A 13,933-nucleotide genomic window follows, 5' to 3' on the forward strand; every position below is an offset into this window, starting at 1 on the left:
TTAAAATGCAGAAATAGAAGAGATTATGCTTTAAGGAACAGAAGAGATCTAGGCATTTCCAAATTAATTTAATATATAGTAATGTATCAAAGGGAACCCAGGGTCTTAGAGCACTCTGGATACGGAGATAGATTCCTGACAACTTTAGAACCATTCCATGTACAACATCAAAATTTACTAGAGCAAATAAAAATTCAAAATTCTGTGATAAACTTAGAGTACTTTTCAAACAACTTATGCCAAATATTTACTTACGTATTTCTTTAAATCTGAGACTTTAGGGTGAGTAACTATAAAACAGGGGCAATATAATCTTTAATAATATTTACCTGAATAAACCTTCCACTTTTAGGATGAGTAACAATTATGAATAAATGACATTTTAATAAAATATATGAAATTTTTAAAAACTAGAATTGCTTGAAAATGTAAGATTATTTTTTAATCAAATTGCTTAAGGGTATTTCAATACTATACCTCACACTAAAATCTACAATACAAATAATCACAATTTGACCTATCCTATCTTTTATTTTATGTAAAGGCTTATCTGACACATATACAAAAAGTCTAACTTACACAAAGGTGATTTCTTTTGTGAAGATATCTTAGGAAATTATGGTTTTTTTTAAAGAAAACATTATCTACTGCAAATAATATGATGTAAAGAGAATCTGGACTCAAACAACTTACGTGGAATATCCTCTTGAAGTCTATTTTTCCATAGTAGAGAATATACACACAAGCTATCAAATACCTAGAAAAGATGGATGCTGTGATGTTGAGAGAAGAGGTAGAGAGGGAGAAAAGAAATCTCAGACTTTAATTTTTTCATTCAACTTTATCCACAGTTTGCATCGGTAATATACATTTAGTGTTCCATTTATTTTTAAATGCATCGGAAAATCAATTATGATAGATCTGTGACCAATACAAAGATTTCTGAATTCTTCAAAAAACTCACTTAGAAAAGTCAATAAACTAGCATTCTGTAGAGATAATTATTAAACAAATGGTAATGCATTTTTACTCCTTATTTCAATTCTAACATATCCAACAACACTTCTTTCTTGTGCCATACAATAATAAAATTTAGCAGATTTTAGCTATCTACTACATTCTTTAGGGCCTAATAAAATATTTCAGTTTAATTACTTAACCCTCTTCAAATCACAAATCCAATTCAAATAATTATAATAATTCTTAATTCAATAATTGATGAAGTAAATATAAAATAACCATAAAAACCATTTAGAATAAAACTTACACTTATTTAAAAACTACTAAAAGAAATACATCAGAGCCTTGATAAAAGAAACTGACTTAGAAGTGGTGTTGCCTTCTGGCATTACAGTAAATAAACTGACATGATATGGACTTCAGATGAACCCATCTTAAGTCGAATTTTTTTTTGCAGTAAGAATGCTATAGTAAAATTCTGCTGTATTTACCCTTTAAGATAATAACTGACAAGTAAGTGAAATGCAATAAGGAAATGGCCTATAATTTCACTAATATTTCAATGATATGAAACAGGAAAATACTTGTAAAATAATTAACACCTAGCTTGATTAATAAGAGGACTCCTACAGCATGATAACTATGAAAGCAATATGAATGATTGCTGTAGCTTTTACTGGTCACTTTATTTGTAACATTGTCAAATTTCTACAATAAAAACTAACAACTTAAGATATTTATTTGCCATTTCTTACCTTTATTACCCAAGTTTTCACTAGGGAGACTGATTATGCCAATGAAGTTTTTTTTAGATCCAACTGAAAAATAGTAACTAATTAGCTCAAATATTTAAAGTAATAAATTACTAATAATTTAATTTTTAAACCTTATAGTCATAAGAAGCTTTAATTCTTTAAAAGCTCCAAATTCACACTTGGGGAATATAAAGAACACATCTGTATTCTAATGCCAAAATGTAATAATATGGCTTCATGCCAACTGATCAAAAAAAGTTGAGATGCTCCTAAACCAAACCTTACTACCATTTGGCACACTAGTTTTTACCTTTTATATATACCCTTTGAAATTCCCAGGCCAACACTTTTAATAAGTTGCATCCATATTAAGAGGTAACAAGTGCAAATAATCACATATTTAAGATATGGTACTTGCTTGGCTACTACAAAAGTAATTATACTAAGGTTCTTCTATAGCAAACTGAGTTATTCATTACAGTAATGTTTTTGAAAAATTCCTGCACTACTACCAACATAAATTTATCCCTCTCCAAATTAAACAAGGACTCAGTAACATAGTATACTTATGAAAATATTTATAGAATGGTCTGTTTAATTCAACATATTGTTAATTAAGGATCCTAAGATTTACGGGATCCACAGATGGCCAAATTTCAAATAAAACCTACTCTTCAATTGCTGCTGTCTTAATCTCAATAAAACTAATGGCAGCACACTGACATAATGTTACTGAAAATCAAGACATAAACCCAAACTTTGGCAGTTTAATCAAAATGTCCTTGATAATTAGTACTTTGCTACTTCTCAAAAACCTTACTGCTTTGTGTAACATTTTCAATACAGAAATAAAATACTCTTCAAATAATACATTTTAAAAGATGATTATGTTTTGCAAAATTAAATAGCATAAATTAAGCATATTAACATTGGAGTTTTTTTGACAACATGACATAACCAATTTAAGGAAAACTGCAATGGACTAAATAAAAAACCACAAATGTCACAATGTGAGGCACATTTAAATCCTCACATATTACTGACCTTACAAAATCTACTAAAATATTTTAAAGTTCCATTGATTCCATTAATACATAAAAAGAAATTGCAAAAATGCTTAAGACTATATAAGAGTCATCAATTACACAGGCACTTCACATGTAAACAATCTACAGTACAACTGAAAATATTTTGGCACCAACCTATAATACTAAAAGAATTTAATATAAAGCCAGAGTTCTGCATTTTCTACTCATTTTTTTTTCTAGAAAACTAAGACCAAAGATTGAAGAAACTGTGTATAAACTAGAATTAGAAGTGTATTAAATAACTCAAATATAGAATAGTTTTAAATCGGTAAAAAAATGATTACCTCATCCAGGTGCTTACTAGTATGCTATGATATAAAAAATTAAACCTAATGTGATTATTAAATTGAAACCACATTTTAAATTTAGTATCAATCTGGTTTTTGAAAAATAATCAAGGTTATCAACTGACTTAGTAAAAAGAGAATTTGAATTTAATTGAAAAGTCTTAAGTTAATCCAGTTTTCCCCAAAAAGAAGTTTGGGCAATTCTTAATTTAATTTTGATGTTTTAACATAATTTTTTTAAAACCTAAGGCTTGACCTAACAAAATTATTTTTGATTAGACGTTATCATGAATTTGAGATATTTGAAATCACTTCAAATAAAAGCAACTATACACTTATAATTTTGAAATGTTACATCAAGCTGTAGAAAGCTGAGATGCCTTGGTTGTAGGTAATTCAAGAAGAGCCTGAACTGTGACACCGACTTTCACAAGACCTCTCTCTTCCAAAATATGATGAGGCAAACAAAGTCTTTCCTGAAAAACAAAATAAATGATATCAGAACATTTGTTTTTTAATAGTGCAGTAAAGCTAAGACAAACCAGAACTGGATTTTTAAAACATTTCTTGTAAAACTTCAAGCAAAAACTGTATGATTCTAATTAAATTAAATTCTAATTTTTTTATTCTTTTATTGAGGTGTAATTGACATATAACATTATATTGATTTGAGATGTAAAACATAATGATTTGGAATATGTATACAGTATAATGCAAAATGACCACCACAGTAAATCATAGTACTATCACCATACAAAGTTAACTTTTAAGATTTATTCTCTTGGCAACTCTAAGTATATTCTACAATATTACTGACTATAGTCACTCTGTGGGACATTATATCTCTGTGACTTATTTATTTTATAATTGAAAGTTTGTACCTCATCAGCCCCCATCACCTGATTTCACCTACTCTCCTCTGGCAAACACCATTCTGTTCTCTGTATCTATGATGTACATTTTATTTTGTTTGTTCATTTGGGGTTTTTTAAGACTACATATGTAAGTGAAAGCATACAAGATTTCTTTCTCTCTGTCTGACTTAATTTGCTTATCATAATTTCCTCAAGGTCCATCCATGTCACAAATGGGAAGATTTCATTCTTTTTATGGCTGAGTAGTATTCCATTGTATATATACCACATCTGTATCCATTCATCAGTTGATGAGACACTTAGGTTGCTTCAATATCCTGGCTATTGTAAATAATGCCACAATGAACATAGGGGTGCAAATGTCCCTTTGAATGGGTATTTTTATTTTCTTTGGATAAACACTCAGAAGTAGAATTGCTACATCTTATGATATTTCTATCTTTAATTTTTTGAGTAACCCGCATACTGTTTTAGATAATGGCTGTACCAATTTACATTCCCACCAACAAGGCATGAGGGTTCCCTTTTCTCCACACCCTCACCAATATTTTGTCTTTTTGATGATAGCCATTCTAACAGATGTGAAGTGATATCTCATTGTGTAAATTCTACTTCTAAAATGTCTGTTTCAATAAATTTTTATGGTATGGGATTCTATTTTACAGACTGTGTTTTCATCTGAGGTTGATCTAATCCATGTAATAAGCAAATATTTTAAAGTGAGACAGTCCTGCTAGATGTTCCCTAGGCTCTTGTGTTGGAGTAGAAAGAGCACTACATTTCCAGCCAGGACATCTAAGGGCCATGCAATATGAAGTACTCAAGGTACTAAAATTCCCTGAGATTCAGTTTCTTTATCCTGAACACTGGACTGTGTGAGAAACAAAGTGAATAGTCAAGAGGTAGAAGTGCTTTGTAAACTCTTCAGTCCTGTACAAAATTGTCTGCTCTGGTTTGTTCATTCTACCAGTTCTCAGGATCCATAGTCTCTGATATATGAAGAGATTCACTACTTATTTTGTCTTTAGTTTACTTCTCTCCAGCTTCTAGTGATGCTTTTTCGCTTGTAGTTCCAGGGATCTAGAATTTCATAAATAACTACACCTCCCCTTACAAGGACATCACGTGTCATTTGAGCTTCACAATTCTATAAAAAGTTTAAAAGCAGGGACACCTGGGTGGCTTAGCGGTTGAGCATCTGCCTTCGGCTCAGGGCCTGATCCAGGGTCTAGGGATCAAGTACTGCATCGGGTTCCCTGTGGAGAGCCTGATTCTCCCTCTGCTTGTGTCTCTGCCTCTCTCTGTTGTCTCTCATGAGTAAATAAAATCTTTAAAAAGAAAAAAAAAGTTTAAAAGCAACTCTGGCCTCTAGCTGCCATCTGGCATCCCCGCATATGTGCGCCTAACCTCAGCTGGTCCGCCCGAGACCCTCTGAGTGCCAACCCTAGTCCCCCGCGCAGTCCCATTTGTGCTCCAACAAGATGAAAGAAACTATTATGAACCAGGAGAAACTTGCCAAACTGCAAGCACAAGTGCATATTGGTGGGAAAGGAACTGCTCACTGAAAGAAGAAGGTGGTTCATAGAACAGCTACAGCAGATGATAAAAAAACCTTGAGTTTTCCTTAAAGAAGTTAGGGGTAAACAATATCTCTGGTATTGAAGAAGTGAATATGTTCACAAACCAAGAACAGTGATCCATTTTAACAACTCTAAAGTTCAGGCATCGCTGGCAGCGAACACTTTCACCATTACAGGCCATGCTGAGACAAAGCAGCTGACAGAAATGCTACCCGGTATCTTAAACCAGCTTGGTGCAGACAGTCTGACTAGACTGGCTGAAGCTCTGCCCAAACAATCCGTGGATGGAAAAGCACCACCTACTACTGGAGAGGATGATGATGATGAAGTTCCAGATCTTGTGGAGAATTTTGATGAAGCTTCCAAGAATGAAGCAAACTGAATTGAGTCAACTTCTGAAGAAGATAAAACTTGAAGAAGTTACTAGGAGCTGCTATTTTATATTATGACTGCTTTTTAAAATTTTGTTCGTGGGTCTGATAAAATCTAGATCTCTAATATTTTTAAGCCCAAGCCCCTTGGACACTGCAGCTCTTTTCAGTTTTTGCTTATACACAATTCATTCTTAGCAGCTAATTAAGCTGAAGAAGCCTGGGAATAAAGTTTGAAACAAGGTTAATAAAGTTTAAAAAAAATAAATAAATGAAAGCAACTCTGCATTAGGTTTCATTAGCCTTCACTGATCCTACTCTAACATTCTTTCCTTTTTTCTTCTTTTTTGTAAGTAATCTCTACTCCTAACATGGGGCTTGAACTCACAACACCAAGATCAAGTGTCACATGCTCTACCAACTAAGCTAGCCAGATGTCCCTCTCTTAATATTCTTAATGTTTTCAAGGGTTCTTTCTTCACCCTCTTCTCTTGTATACTATATCTTCTCTTTGGTATTCTCAAAGCTTTATCAAAACATGAAAGTTTGCATACATGTGCAGATCATCAAATAAATTTGGTAGCTATTTCTGATGAAATGATGCAATCCACTGCTTCAGTTGGGACACCCATTCATCTTAGGAAAATAAGCTACTAATGGATAACGTGAATAGCAAACAGGCCACCTACAGGTCCTGTTTTTTAACTGTATTATACTTGGTTAGCACAGTATTTTACAAATCTAGAAACATTACATCTTTTCTTAAGATTTTATTTATTTGAAAGAGAGAGTAGGGGTGAGGGGGAAGCAGAGGGAGAGGCAGAGAAAGAATCCCAAGCAGATTCTCCCGCTGAGTGGGGAGCCCCATGCAGGACTAGATCTCATGACCCTGAGATCATGACCTGAGCTGAAATTAAGAATCAGATGTTTAGGGATCCCTGGGTGGCGCAGCAGTTTGGCGCCTGCCTTTGGCCCAGGGCGCGATCCTGGAGATCCGGGATCGAATCCCACATCGGGCTCCTGGTGCATGGAGCCTGCTTCTCCCTCTGCCTGTGTCTCTGCCTCTCTCTCTCTCTCTCTCTCTCTCTCTCTCTCTCTATCATAAATAAATAAAAATTAAAAAAAAAAAGAATCAGATGTCTGACTGAATCGCCCAGGTGTCCCAAAGATTATATATGTATTTTTAAATCCACTGTTTCTAGAAATATGGGAAGGTTTGGCAAGACTGGGCTCCTATTCCCAAACACTAACAACTATACTCTCCATCCTGATAACTTTTGAATCTTTATTTCCTGCCATGATCTCTTTACTCTGCTATGAATACAAAAAAGAACGTGATATAACCAAATGGATGTCTAACAAAAATACCAAAATCAATATATCCAAAACAGAATTACTCCATCACTATATTAACTTTTCCTTTTATATTTTATACCTCAGTTGGTAATACACTATTCAATCTCTTTCAACATAAACCTGAGAATCAACAATCTTTTTTTTAAAGATTTTATTTATTTATTCATGAGAGACATAGAGAGAGAGAGGCAGAGACATAGGCAGAGAGAGAAGCAGGCTCCATGCAGGAAACCCGACGTGGGACTCGATCCCGGACTCCAGGATCATGCCCTGGGCCAAAGGCAGATGCTCAACCACTGAGCCACCCAGGCATCCCTCAATAATCTTTTTTTCTTCATGATTCTGATAAACCATTCACCAAATATTACTGATAATATCCCATTAATCAGAAGCATTCTCAAAAAACTATCTTATCTGTATTTTCATAACATTTGTTGCCCTCCTACTGTTTTATTTATTGATATAACCACTAAAATGTTAGAAAAAAAAAAAGGTTTCAAATCAATGACCTCAGCTTCCACCTTAGAAACCAAAAAAAGAAAAATTAAACCAATGGGAAGCAGAAAGAAAGAACAAATATAGTTGAAAGAGGAAAACAAGAAAATAAAAACAAGAAAAAAAACAGAAAAAATACCAGTGAAATGAAGCATTAGTTCACTGAGAAAATTACTAAAAATTCATAAACCTCTAGCTAGGTTAATCAGAAAAAAAAAGAGAAAATATACAAATTACCAATATTAGGAATAGGAGAAATAACATCACTAGAGAGTCTACAAATACTAAGGTGATAAGAATGGGACATTTAAACTTTATAGGAATAATTTCGACAAACTTTGTGAAATAGACAAATTCTTTGAAAAATAGTATACCAAAGTTCATATAAGAAGAAATAGAAAACCGGAATAGACCTATATCTATTAAAGAAATTAAAATTGTAGTTAAAATTAACCTTTCCACAGGGGCACCTAGGTGGCTCAGCGGTTGAGTGTCTGCCTTTGGCTTAGGTCGTGATCCCGGGATCCTGGGATCAAGTTCCACATCAGGCTCCCTCTGGGGGAGTCTGCTTCTCCTTCTGCCTATGTCTCTGACTCTCTCTGTGTCTCTCATGAATAAATAAATAAAATCTTTAAAAAGAATAAAAGAAAAAAACCTTCCCACAATTAAAACTCCTGGCCCAAATGGATTCATTAAAGAATTTGACTAAATATTTTAAAAGGAAATAATATTAATTCTACACAAAATCGAGTTAAGTGAAGAGCAGGGAATAATTCTTAACCTTTTCCATGAGGTCAAGGTTACCTTGACACTAAAAGCCAGGCAAAGATGTTAAAATAAAACTAAAGACCAGCATCCCCATGAACATAGATACAAAAAGTCTAAACAAAAGTTTAGCAGACTATTTCAACAATATAAAAACAACAAAATCTATGATGACCAAGGTTTATCCCATGAATCCAAGTTTGAGTTAATATCTGAAAATCAACCAAGGTAAATCACAATATTGTAAAAGAAAAAATATGTAGTAGTTATAGAAAAATGATTTGACAAAATTCAGCATCCACTGCTGATAAGAACACTTAGCAACTAGGAATAGAGAGAAATTTTCTCAAGCTGATAAAGTTCATCTCTAAAAAACACAACAGCTAACATTTGCAAATCATGTATCTCATAAAGTACTTCTATCTGGATTATATTAAAAACACTTAAAATTCAATAATAAAAAAGTGAATAATTCAATTAACAAATGGACACAGGATTTGAAAAGACATTTCTCAGGATCCCTGGGTGGCGCAGCAGTTTGGCGCCTGCCTTTGGCCCAGGGCGTGATCCTGGAGACCCGGGATCGAATCCCACATCGGGCTTCCGGTGCATGAAGCCTGCTTCTCCCTCTGCCTGTGTCTCTGCCTCTCTCTCTCTCTCTGTGACTATCATAAATAAATAAAAATTAAAAAAAAAAAGAAAAGAAAAGACATTTCTCCAAAGAATATATATAAATAGTCAATAAGCACATGAAAATATGTCCAACATCATTAGCCATTAGGGAAATGCTAATTAAAACCACAATGAGATACCTACCACGTCATACCACTCGGTTGGCTAGAATCAAAAAAGGAAAACAATAATTACGGGTTTTTAAAAAAGATTTTATTTATTCACAAGAAGCACAGAGAGAAGGGCAGAGACAGGCGGAGGGAGAAGTGGGCTCCCTCCAGGGAGAGCCTGATGTGGGACTCAATCCCTGGGCCTGGGATCATGCCCTGAGCCGAAGGCAGATGCTCAACTGCTGTGCCACCCAGGCGTCCCAACAAGAATTACTGTTGATGAGAATGTGGACAAATTAGAATCCTCAACCACTGCTGGTGGAAATGTAAATTGTCAAATAATTTGGCAGTTCCTCAAAGATAAACATAGAGTGACCATATAACCACCTAGCAATTTCATTCCTAGGTATGTAACAAAGAAAGCTGAAACAAATGTTCAAAAAAAATGTATTCATGAGTGTTCATAGCCGCATTATTGATACTAAACAATGAGTGAAAACACCCCAAATGTCCATCAACTTATGAATTATAAATAAAATGAGGTATATACATACAATAAAATATTCAGCCATAAATAGAATTGAAGTGCTACTTTATGCTACAACATGGATGAACCTTGAAAACATTACACAAAATGAAAAAAGCAGACACAAAAGATCCCATACTGTATGACTTAACTTATATGCAACGTCTAGAATAAGCAAATCCATAGAAACAAAACAGCAGGGAGAATGGGAAGGGAGACTACTAATGGGTAAGAGGTTTCTGGGGTAATAAAAATATTCTAGGGGAGGAGCAAAGATGGCAGAGTATGAGGAGGACCTTAGGCTTGCCTCACTGCTAAAACACAGCGAGATAAATATCAAATCATTCTGAATATCCAAGAAATAGATCTGAGGACTGACAGAACAAACTGCACAACCAAAGGGAGAGAGGAGACCACATCATGGAAGGTTGAAGGTGTGGAGATGTGGTTTGGGGGAGAAAAGGATCTTGAGTGCTGCAGAATGGAGGGAACCCTGGTCACAGAGAGAGGTGAGAGAGAGAGAGTGGAATGCACAGGGGATCACACAAGGAAAACACTTCCCCAAAGCCACTGACAGGGAAAAGGAGAGGGGCTGATTTTCAGGACATTTTGCAATCAGTGGGGCTCAAATACTGGAGTTCTAGAGGTCTGTGGCATGGCTGATATAAAGCCTTGGTGGGACTACAGTGCTACCATAGAGAACACAAGCAACTAACCTGGGGGCAGACTTTATAATCTGTGGTTCCTCTTCTTGGAGTACATCTGAGACAACTGACATTGCCCCTCCAAGGACAAAGGAGCAGACAAGCATCGTTTCCCTCCCTTGATCCTCTCTCAGCCTAGGTGCTAAGACACCTTGATAAGCGCAACTAACCAGGACACTGGCTCTTTAGTGCATCTTGCTTCAAACCCCACACACCTGCACTCTGGTGCAAGTGCCCTTCTGGGTCAAACCTGCATCAATCCCAGCCTGGCGAGACCTTCCCCCAGACAACCAGCACAGGTCTCCTCCACGCCCGGTTCCTACAGTTTGGAGGTTTAAAAATCAGCTGACGTGTCTGGGATGGAGTCCAAAGTACACTGCTGCTCCAGGAGGACAAGCAACCTAGACACAATGTGAAAAAAGCAAACTGAAAAATACCTAGGACACATGAGGAGAAACTATACTCTTCTGGGAGAGCTTCTCTGACAGCAGCAATCAAGAACTCCCTTCTCTGGGGAAAACGGAGCTGACTGGTACCATTTCCTGCCCCTATCCCTCAGCATAAACTAACTTCAATAAACACCACAATGCCAACAATGGCTGCCTAAACTGCTGACACCAAGCCCTGTTGCCACGTGCACTTCTGGTACTGCTTTTCTAGGACAACTGTGCCTGAGAACCAGAGCAGAAGGTTCTCGGCAAGAAAACCAGCACAAACCCCCACATGCACTATATATACTGACCATCAACTTGTGCAAAGCTTTAGCTTTAGTGGAAATAGCATCAGGTCTCTTACCAAGCGGACCAGAACACTACACAGGAGAAGAAACTGCAGAGGTCTGATCTGACAGAGCGGCCATAACACAGCAGCAGAGTGCATGCAGCATACACCAGAGACACTTCCTGAAGAACCAGGCCCTGTACATTATATGAACTCTTCTTCATAAAGCTATTAATCTCAAGAAGCAGAAAGGATAACAGGCTTTCCTAACACAGAAAAAAAGACAAAAGATCTAGACAAAATGCCAAGATGGAAGAATTCATCCTAAAAGAATGAACAAGAAAAGGTCAGAGCCAGGGATCGAATTGAAATAGATATTAATATGCCTGATCCAGAATATAAAGTGATAATCATAAGAATACTAGCTGGGCTTGAGAATAGCACAGAAGACATCAGGGAGGCCCTTACCATGGAGATGAAAGAGCTTAAAACCAGTCAGACCAAAATGAAAACTGAAATAATAGATTTAAAACCAACCGGTGTAATGACCACAAGGATGGAAGAAGCAGAAGAACAAACAAGTGATATATGACAGTGAAAAATAATGAAGCCAATGAAAATAAGGTAAGAAAGATCTTGGATCATGAAAGTATATGAGGGAAACTCAGTGACTCCATAAAATGTAATAACATTCATATCAGAGAGTCCCAGAAGAAGAAGACAGAGAAAAAACGGTACAAAGTTTATTAGAAAATTATAGCTGAAAATGTCCCTAAGCTAGAGAAGATAACAGTCCCAGGAAGCACAGAGAACTCCTATCAAAATCAACAAAAGCAGGGGTGCCCAGGTGGCTCAGTCAGTTAAGTGTCCAACTGTTGGTTTTGGCTCAGGTCATGATCTCAGGGTCAGGAGATTGAGCACCACGCTGGGTGCAACGCTTAGCACAGAGTCTGCTGGAAGTTCTCTCCCTCTCCGACTACCTCTCCCTCTACTCCACCTCTCTGCTCAAATAAATAAATAAATGCCTTTAAAAATATCAACAAAAGCAAGCCAACATCTTGTCATATCACAGTTAAATTTGCAAAATACAGAGATAAAGAAAAAAATCCTAAAAGCAGCAAGACAAAAGAAGTTTCTAACTTATAAGGGAAGACTAATAAAGTTAGCAACAGATCCATCCATAGAAATTTGGCAGCCAGAGAAAGGTGGCATGATATATTCAAAGTGCTGAATGGGAAATAGCTGCAGCAAAGAATACTCTATCCAACAAGGCTATCAATTAGAATAGAAGGAGATATAAAGAGTTTCCTAGAAAAACAAAAAAATAGGAGTTTGTGACCACCAAACCAGCCCTTCAAGAAATATTAAAGGGGATTCTCTGAGTGGGAAAGAAAGACAAAAAGCAACAAGAAAAGAACAATCTCAAAAAAAAGAACAATCTCCAGAGACAATGAAAAAATAAGTAATAAAATGGCACTAAATTCATATCTATCAATAATTACTCTGAATGTAAATGGACTAAATGCTTCAATCAAAAGACAGAGGTGTCAGAATGGATAAAAAACAACACCCATCTGTATCCTGCTTACAAAAGACTCATTTTAGACCTAAAGACACCAACAGATTGAAAGTGAGGGGATGGAGAAATACTGACCATGGAAACGGATGCCAAAAGAAAGCCAGAGTAGCAATACTTATATCAAAATAACTAGATTCCAAACCAAAGACTGTAATAAGAGATGAAGAAGGGCACTATGTCATAATAAAGGGATCTATCCAACAAGATCTAGCAACTGTAAATATCTATGTCTCCAACTTGGGAGCACCCAAATATGTAAATTGATTAAGGAACTCATTAATAAATAATATAATAATAGTAGGGGACTGTAACACCCCACTTACAGCAATGGACACATAATCTAAAAAGAAACTCAACAAGGAAACAACGCCTTTGAATTACACACTGGAACAGATGGACATAACAGATCGAGTGCACATGGGACATTCTCCAGAACAGATCACATATTAGTTCACAAATCAGGCCTCACGAAGTACAAAAAGATTAACATCATACCATGCATACTTTCAGACCACAACACTTTGAAACTTGAAGTGAACCACAAGAAAAAATTTGGAGAGAGCACAAATACATGGAGGGTAAAGAAAAACCTACCTCATTCTTCAATGAATGGGTCAACCAGAAAATTTAAAAAGAAATTAATAAAACACATGGAAACAAATGAAAATGCAAATAGAATGGTCCAATACCCTTAGGATCTAGCAAAAGTGGTCATAAGAGGGAAGTATATAGCAATACAGGCCTTCTTAAGAAGAAAGAAAAATCTCAAATATGCAATCTAAGGCTCCACCTAAAGGAGCTAGAAAAAGAGCAATAAATGAAGCCTAAAGGAAACAGATGGGAAATAACAAAGATTAAGGCAGAAATAAATGATACCGAAACTAAAAAAAAAAAAAACAATAAATAGAAGAGATCAGTGCAACCAGGAGCTGGTTCATTCCTTAGCCAGACTTATCAAAAAGAAAAAAGACCCAAATAAGTAAGATCATGAATAAGAGAGAAGAAATCACAACACCACAGAAATAAAATTATAAGAAAATATCATCAAAAATTATATACCAACAAAACAAGTAATTTGGAAGAAGTGATA

General features: G+C 35.6%; 1 protein-coding gene and 1 pseudogene across 1 annotated transcript in view; one reads left to right on the forward strand and one right to left on the reverse strand.

The window, feature by feature from the left end:
• Positions 1 to 834: 834 nt before the first annotated feature.
• The window catches only part of LRCH2 (leucine rich repeats and calponin homology domain containing 2), a 109,686-nt gene continuing 96,587 nt past the window's right edge, over positions 835 to 13,933 (reverse strand). The window contains exon 21 of the mRNA XM_055339052.1: positions 835 to 3,566. Within this exon, the coding sequence (XP_055195027.1) occupies positions 3,447 to 3,566 (120 nt within the window). The 3' untranslated portion in view covers positions 835 to 3,446. The remainder of the gene's footprint in view (positions 3,567 to 13,933) is intronic.
• Positions 5,447 to 5,988, forward strand: LOC129518803 (transcription factor BTF3-like; annotated as a pseudogene).

Source organism: Nyctereutes procyonoides, unplaced genomic scaffold, assembly GCF_905146905.1.
Source record: "Nyctereutes procyonoides isolate TBG_1078 unplaced genomic scaffold, NYPRO_anot_genome, whole genome shotgun sequence".
In the NCBI taxonomy this organism is placed as follows: domain Eukaryota; kingdom Metazoa; phylum Chordata; class Mammalia; order Carnivora; family Canidae; genus Nyctereutes; species Nyctereutes procyonoides.